This window comes from Eurytemora carolleeae, unplaced genomic scaffold, assembly GCF_000591075.1.
Source record: "Eurytemora carolleeae unplaced genomic scaffold, Eaff_2.0 scaffold71, whole genome shotgun sequence".
Classification (NCBI taxonomy): domain Eukaryota; kingdom Metazoa; phylum Arthropoda; class Copepoda; order Calanoida; family Temoridae; genus Eurytemora; species Eurytemora carolleeae.
The window spans coordinates 1-8,727 of NW_019396152.1; the positions used below are offsets into that span (position 1 = coordinate 1).

An 8,727-nucleotide genomic window follows, 5' to 3' on the forward strand; every position below is an offset into this window, starting at 1 on the left:
GAGAGGGTATAGATTGTAAATCGAAGGGGGGGGGGGGGAACAAAGGAAATACATATGTGTACTTTGTACACATTTAGATTTTATGTATTGGAAATCAATAGATAGATTGTTAATTTATAGATAGACAAAAAGCTGGAAAAATTTGACAGATTAGAAGTCAGATGTGTTAGATAGATAGATATGCATAGGGTGTTTCTTAAAACAAGTAATTAACGCAAGAGCCTAAATTTTGAACCAAGTTTAGCTGTTTTGACATTCAGTCTACTTAACTTTTTTTATTTATTTTTTATCATGTCTGCTCAAACGAAGGTCTAAAGGATACCGTTGTGAATCAGACAGGCATCTCTTTAAATAAATGGTCGTAGACACTATAAGATAGTATTTCCATGTTCTTCAAATTCTGCGGATTGTACATTCAGCTGTAATTAACAGTTTAAAAAGTTTATCATGATAGATCTCGTTAGATCTTTTATCTATCCTCCTTTATACTTTACTTAATACTTGACCTAGACCCATAGAGGTGTACGCATTTTTTTATAGATAGATTTATGGATAGATTTATAAATATATAGATAAACAGATAGATATGTAGATATATAATTATATTGATATATAGATAGATAGACAGACACATAGAAATATATTGTAGATAAAAATAAAAATAGATAATTATGAAGATAGATAGATAGATATTTTCGACCAGAAAATTGGAAAAATTAATATGGCTGTTCTGAAATCCGTTGTGCACTTGGATAATTTATGGTAACTTCTTTTTTTAAGTTTGTAATTATAAAGCTTTTACGGTTTTATCCAGCATCCCCTTCCCCTCTTTCAAATGCTGCCCCCCCCCCCCCCCCCCACTAGCTACCTTCAACATTTTATATATGAGATAATTCTCATCTTCAGCAGAGAGTAATTATTATATACATCATTTCAATCATCTAAATCGTCCATGTCATCAATGTCATCAATTTCATCCATATCATCCATATCATCAATATAATCCATATAGTCCATATCATCCATATCATCCATATCATCCATATCATCCATATAGTCCATATCATCAATATCATCCATATAGTCCATATCATCCATATCATCAATATAATCTTTTTTGAAATCTAAATATTTATTGTCTTTTTAAATTGTACAAAATAGTTTACGTGTAATCGACAAATTCGTTTACATTTTTTTAGATTTGTGAAATAAATACAAAATTGTTTACATGTGTTTACATTTTTTTTTATAGGTCTGTATAAGGGTTAAATACGTACATTTCTTAAATTAGAAATTTGGACTTAAGGATACTTGGATCCTGCAAGACATATAAATTGAAGAGTGCAACAGTGAAGTCGTAGAGAATTAAATGAATATAATAAGTCATTAATAATAATAATAATATCATCAATATAATCCATATCATCCATATCATCAATATAATCCATATCGTCAATATAACCCATATCATCCATAGCATCCATATAATCCATATAACCCATATCATCCATATCATCAATATAATCCATATCATCAATAAAATACATATCATCAATATCATCAATATCTTCCATATCTTCCATATCATCAATATCATCAATATCATCAACATCATCAATATCATCAATATCATCAATATCATCAACATTCCAAAATATCATCAATATCATCAATATCATCAATATCGTCAAAATTATCATTATCATCAATATCGTCAATAACATCAATATCATCAATATCATCAATATCATTAAAATTATCAATATCATCAATATCGTCAATATCATCAATATCATCAATATCATCAATACCATCAATAGTATCAATATCATCAATATCATCAATATCATTAATATCATCAACATCATCAATATCATAAATATCATCAATATCATCAATATCATCAATATCATCAATATCATCAATATCATCAATATCATCAATATCATCAATATCATCAATATCATCAATATCATCAATATCATCAATATCATCAATATCATCAATATCATCAATATCATCAATATCATCAATATCATTAATATCATCAATATCATCAATATCATCAATATCATCAATAGCATCAGTATCATCAGTATCATTAATATCATCAATATCATCAATATCATCAATATCACCAATATCACCAATATCACCAATATCATCAATATCATCAATATCATCAGTATCATCAAAATCATCAATATCCACATTTTCGTCATTATCATCAACATACTCATACTCAATAATATTATTATGATCATCATGTGATCAATATGATTAATTTATTATCATCATGTGATCAATATTATTAATTTAGTAGTCTCCCAAAAAAGAACAGCCCATACTAAAAGCCAGTGTTCAGGGTCAGGATCAAATAGAGAAAAAAAAGTTTTGGCTTCAAAACACAAATTTAAAATTTTGAATAATGAGGGAAACTCCAACATTTCTGAACTTATTGATGAACTGAACTCTACAGTTAGGGACAACTTTCAGTTAGAATACTTACCGTTACAGTTAGGGCAGCGTTCTGGTTTAGATCCTGGTTCACTTCCCGTCCCCTTGCAACTCTTGCAGTTATCAAGAATAGTCACATTCATATCCTTGTTTACACCTACAATAATACTACATTCATTTTCTTGTTTACACCTACAATATCCTTTTTTACACCTACAATATCCTTGTTTACACCTACAAAATCCTTGTTTACACCTACAACATCCTTGTTTACACCTACAATAATCCATTCATATCCTTGTTAACACCTACAATATCCTTGTTTACGCCTACATTATCCTTGTTTACACCTACAATATCCTTGTTTACACTTACAATAATACATTCATATCCTTATTTACACCTGAAATATCCTTGTTTACGCCTACATTATCCTTGTTTACACCTACAATATCCTTGTTTACACCTTCAATTAATAAAATATAAAAGCAAGCAAGAATACACTACTTCCGACGAATAAATAGAATAATATATGTCAATAATTATTTTTGTCATGATAAAAATGTCGAACAAATCATTGGTCAAGTTGTCGATTTATTTATAATGATAAAATCATAATACCCCCCCCCCTCAAAAAAAATCTTTTTAACAAAACCTTTTATGTTTAGTGTAAAAATGCTGAATCTATTAATTTATTCTAAAACAAAAAACATTCTGAAAATTAAAGAAAAATATAAAATTGGTGTCTGTTTATGACCTAAACACCTGAAGTTTTTTTATATAAGCATCTATTTTGTTTTCGTCGAATGGTGTTTTCCTTCTTCTTGGAATGACCCTGTACATTCTGACCTTTAGCTGCTTGCTGGAACGTGAGATTAACATGGTATTCCTTAGGTCCAAAATCAAAATCCTGGTGGGGCGCTTGCTGAAACAAAAACAAAAAAATTAATTATTTTCGTCAAAAATAAAATGGGATTTAGGCTGATGTAGAATTGAATTCGATTTTGATCCCTAATAATTTTACTTCTTTTGCGTCTCGAAGGAGAACATTTTTAAACACGTCTTAACCCCATTAACGTAGCGCAGATATAAAGTTAATTCCTTAGGTTCAAAATTAAAATCCTGGTTGGTGGGATTGATAAAAAAAATTTGATTAAAACCCAAACATAAAATAACATGGTAAACAATTCATAATTAAAGTAAAAACTAAATTTTAAATAAAGGAGATAATTAAAAAGAAAAAGTTTGAAACGTTTAAAAGTTTTTTGGTTATTCGACAAATAATAAAAAAGAATAGTTTGAATAATTAGATCTGTACAGCTGCGGAGCAGGGTTTCCAATAGGATTTCCGTTGCGCGGAACTGCTTAGAAATGCGCGGAATTAAAGTGATCGTAAAAGTGTGGAAGTAAAATCCACATGCGTTGGAAATTTATATATAAACATTATTTAATTACCTAACAGGGGTGTGCTTTTTCTTTAAAAATCATTCTTCTTCCATCTAAAATCAATTCTTCACCTGTTGTCCAAAATTTCCAAAAGGTGAACCTCTGTCTCCAAAAATAGTTCTAAATAGTTCTTCTGGGTCAACATTTGATTTAAAGTCCCAACCCGCCTGCTGATAACCGCCACCGCCCATACCGCCGAATTGATCACCTTCCGGTACACCAGAAATAAATTACACATTGGATTCATTAATTTGTGAAAAACAAATCATAAAAGGCGGAAAAAACTCAACTTTAAGGAATGGTAAATGTAACAAAGTTACCCTACTTTCTTCCTGATCACAACGGTACTCTTTAGACCTTTGTCTGATCAAGTGTGAATGAGTTATCCTTTTTTTCTGGCTCAAAATTGATCATCTTATTTTCTCCATAAAACTACGATTGTTTCTCAGATACAGGTTTAAATGTACCCTTGTGAATTGAGGACTAATGTCCCATTAACATAATTTGTTGGTTCAAAAATGTTTATAAAATATTTTGTCTGGTTTCCTATGGTTCCGTAAGCATCAAACTGTTTTCTTTTATCTTCATCTCCAAGCACTTCATAAGCTTCACTAAAATATAAAAGGTCCAGATCAAGGTCAAGATTAAGGTCCAGATCAAAGTCAAGATTAAGGTCCAGGTCAAGGTCAATGTCAAGGTCAAGGTCAAGGTCAATGTCAATGTCAAGGTCAAGGTCAATGTCAAGGTCAATGTCAAGGTCAATGTCAAGGTCAAGGTCAATGTCAAGATTAAGGTCCAGGTCAAGTTCAAGATTAAGGTCCAGGGCCGTGTCATGGTCAAAGTCAAGTAAACTTTTTTGTTTTGTGGTTATTAAGTTCAAATCAAATCAAATCAGAATTAGTTTAAATGAATATGTTCTACTTTCGTAGTTGGCCATAGAAGATTTCTTCATCATCAGCCTATGGACGGGTTACTGCTATACATATACATCCCAGTTCTATTTTGAATTAAAAATCTGGTAAATTATGGATCCAATGAACCAGGCAAGAAAAATTCTCCCAAAAAAATCTTCATTTAACTATCGGATAAAATACCTAAAATGATCATCCTAGGGTAGTGGTGGTCAGTTACCAAGCTTTATAATAGGATAGAATAAAAGTGAAACGAGTTAATTTACAAACATATTTAGCTTTGAAAATAAAATAAAATAAAATAAAAAACTTAGCAATAAAAATAATGCATGAATACTGTATAGCAGCCCAGTGGCAAGGCTGATGCACATCCAACATCTCACCTTGGTAATACGATTTAAAAATATTTTCTTTTGTAATACAGGGAGCACTGGCTCCATTACTATGGATCACGCCAACTGGTTTCGTTGATGCGAATCTTTTGTGGGTCCAGTGCTTCCTTGAATTAGAATTAGATTCATGTGCCCTTTAAGGGAGACTCAGTTGTTTTAACCGGATTTGTAGTATAGTAATAGTAAGTAGTATTTTAAAATCGACCTCCCCTGAGACCCATTGCCCAATACCCATGCTTATTTTTTTGTTGGAATTCAAGTTTGTATTTTTTTTGTTGTTGATATGGTCAAGGTCAAGGTCGTGGTCGTGGTCATTTCGTTGTGGGCATGTAGTCATGTGGTCGTGGTCATGGTCATGGTCATGGTCATGGTCATGGTCATGGTCATAGTGGTCAAGTTAAAGGACAAGGTCATTTAAAAGATGAAAACTGACCTGACTTCTTGAAACTTTTTAGCTGCATCTGGATCCTTGTTTGTGTCAGGATGGAATTTCTTTGCCAATTGATAATATGCCTAAAATGAACAAAGGTAATTATGCAGTTTTCTTGCTAATTAACAAAATTCCTACAGTGATAACCAGAAAACTCTGAAATAGTAAGACGAATTTATAGCAATATTTAAGTGTATTTAATGTTAATACAAAGAAAATAGTTTTAAAGACACTAGTTAAATTATTAATAAAGTGAAATAAGTCTGTTTACATTGCACAATTGCAGTGTCCCATACTCATTAGACTGTCATAATTTGAGTCTAAGAGTCGTTTTCAAATTTCAGAGTTTTCTGGTTCTCACTAAGGTCCGAACAATCTGACTTGCACGCTTTTGCTGCAGAAGAAAATTAAAAGAAATTATCAGAATTAAACATTTTTAGTCATCACTAATATATTGTTTAATTGAAAGGTAAAAAACAAACAAACAAGGGACTATAATTCCGTAGAAGTCAGGGCTGAGAGTTCGTCAAAAATAGCAATAATATACAGCTATTAATGTACCACTTGGTTACGACACAGATCTAGTGTGGCCAACTGTCAAAGTACAGACCAATGACTTTAAGTCACTGCCCAACTGCACACTAACAGCCACCTAGGATAATCCATCACGGTACTACCCTAGTTTGAAACTGTTAAAAAAATTCGATTTATTCTAAAATGATTGTAAATAGCATAATGATGAAAGATGAAGAAAGTTTTCTGAACTTATCTTTGGTTCATGAATTTAATGAATTTGAGCTAGATCAAGAGACGGTTCAACCACACATCTTGAACCGGTGATTCAGGATTTGTCTATGTCCTATGATTATAACTACACTGCAGAACGAAGGTAAGTATTTAAATCGATGTAATGTAGTTTAGAGACCCAGCTCAAATTCAATCAATTCTGTCCCTTTGCGCTGGACTAAAATGTCAATATAACGTCAACTTAACGTAACGTAACGTCAAACGTGGGAGAAAACTAACCTTTTTAATCTCCTTCTGTGACGAAGATTTAGATACGCCTAGGGTTGAATAATAATCTTTAGAGGATAGTCTGGAGGAACTGTGGAGTTGTCTGTTGCCTAAATATTGAAATTGCCAAGAAAAATATCAACAGGGATGTATATTATCTTGAAAACCTCCCCCCCACACTCAACAAAGATGAAAAAACTCACCTCCCCCCCTAGATTATCAAAAATACTTAAACTTTACACCCCTGAATATCAACGATGTGAAATAATTCGGATACAGGATCCTGATTTGCATAAAAATAAAATGTATTAAGAGCATAGATGATTTTTAGTCTCTCCTAACATTCATCAAAAAAATCAAAATTCGCATCTTAAAGGTTAACCATGTTAATCTTTAACGGAAAACAAAATTCCCATTTCCCATCTTTCACGTAAAATGTAATTTTTCGTATTCCATTTGCTCTTAATTGTTCTATGGTGAAAATTCTGTGGCGAACAGTATCTTTGTCCATAGATTCTGCTACAAACAGTATTAAAGTCCATAGATTCTGCTAAAAACAGTATTAAAGTCCATAGATTCTGCTACAAACAGTATTAAAGTCCATACATTCTGCTAAAAACAGTATTAAATTCCATAGATTCTGCTAAAAACAGTATTAAAGTCCATAAATTCTGCTACAAACAGTATTAAAGTTCATAGATTCTGCTACAATCGGTATTAAAGTCCATAGATTCTGCTACAAACAGTGTTAAAGTCCATAGATTCTGCTACAAACAGTGTTAAAGTCCATAGATTCTTCTACAATCAGTATTAAAGTCCATAGATTCTGCTACAATCAGTATTAAAGTCCATAGATTCTGCTACAAACAGTATTAAAGACCATATATTCTGCTACAAACAGTAAAGTCCATAGATTCTGCTACAAACAGTATATAAGTCCATAGATTCTGCTACAATCAGTATTAAAGTCCATAGATTCTGCTACAGACAGTATTAAAGTTCATAGATTCTGCTACAAACAGTATTTAAGTCCATAGATTCTGCTATAAACAGTATTAAAGTCCATAGATTCTGCTACAAACAGTATTAAAGTCCATAGATTCTGCTACAAACAGTATTAAAGTCCATAGTTTCTGCTACAAACAGTATTAAAGTTTATAGATTCTGTTACAAACAGTATTGAAGTCCATAAATTCTGCTACAAACAGTATTAAAATCCATAGATTCTGCTATATAGAGAAGTTTTCCATCTGCCCCAAAATGTGAATATGAACCCCTAGACTGACCTGAAGAGAAGGAATAGGAAGTAAAGCATATTGATGAACATGAAGTGATTGAGTGGTTTGAGGAGAAGAGTGAAGTTGAGGAGAATGTAACAGAGGAGAACTTCTTTAGGTTTAGGACTAGACTTCCAGAACTGTAGGATCTGCGGGGTGGGAAACAAATTTAGAATAAAGACACTAAAAATTTAGCCGATTTATCTTTATAAAGGGACTGTCCCCGAAATTTCAAGATATGATTTCCCAACCTTTCCTGTTTTCACTTTTACAGAAAACAGCAATGGAAAATAATCAATTATGAAATTGAAAAATATGAATTATCACTCTGACATGCAACTCTATAAAAATGTTCACTTTAAATTATGTGTGCAGTCCCTTTAACTGAAAAATAAATATGATTACCAAAAGTTCCCTTCTAGCAGGGAAGGGGGGGGGAAGACCAGGTTATCGTTTTATGAGAGAGAGCACTATACGAGCAATTACGAGTGAAGATCTGTAAGTCTTCCCATCTTGATGGACCCAAACCAAACCAATCAAAAACAGACAACAAAAATTGATCAAATAAAAAAAAATTTTGTTTTCCTTGTGAAAATACTTTGGAAAGGGAGAAATTTTGCAGAAACAGACATCCTAAAATATGATAAAAAGTTAAGATTAATTAAAAATTCATTCATAATTTAAAAGTTGAATTTATTATTAAATTGAGCAATATGGTCACCTGTAGTTATATATTTTTAAAACTGACTTCTTTTCATTTATCTGAAAAAATAGGAAAGTTAAAAATGTATTTGAAATGT

The 8,727-nt window shown here is 31.6% G+C and overlaps 1 protein-coding gene across 1 annotated transcript; it reads right to left on the reverse strand.

Annotated features, from left to right (window-relative positions):
• Positions 1 to 2,477: 2,477 nt before the first annotated feature.
• On the reverse strand, positions 2,478 to 8,679 carry LOC111696570 (protein tumorous imaginal discs, mitochondrial-like). The gene is made up of 9 exons (XM_023466208.1): positions 8,649 to 8,679; positions 8,513 to 8,560; positions 7,937 to 8,076; positions 6,663 to 6,760; positions 5,640 to 5,719; positions 4,450 to 4,514; positions 3,975 to 4,111; positions 3,307 to 3,382; positions 2,478 to 2,614 (listed from the first exon to the last, which is right to left on the reverse strand). Exons 2-9 carry the CDS (start codon positions 8,557 to 8,559, stop codon positions 2,493 to 2,495), a joined length of 765 nt encoding a protein of 254 aa, XP_023321976.1. The 5' UTR covers position 8,560; positions 8,649 to 8,679; the 3' UTR covers positions 2,478 to 2,492.
• Between the last annotated feature and the right edge of the window lie 48 nt (positions 8,680 to 8,727).

What these genes read in the sequence shown, in the direction of transcription:
- LOC111696570 (XM_023466208.1), bottom strand. Translation starts at nt 8,559, where the DNA reads ATGTCTGTTTCTGCAAAATTTCTCCCTTTCCAAAGTATTTTCACAAG. An exon ending in TGATGCTTACGGAACCATAG is followed by an intron (nt 4,112 to 4,449) that starts GAAACCAGACAA and finishes GTGTACCGGAAG; the next exon opens with GTGATCAATTCGGCGGTATG. An exon ending in GTTCCAGCAAGCAGCTAAAG is followed by an intron (nt 2,615 to 3,306) that starts GTCAGAATGTAC and finishes GTATTATTGTAG; the next exon opens with GTGTAAACAAGGATATGAAT.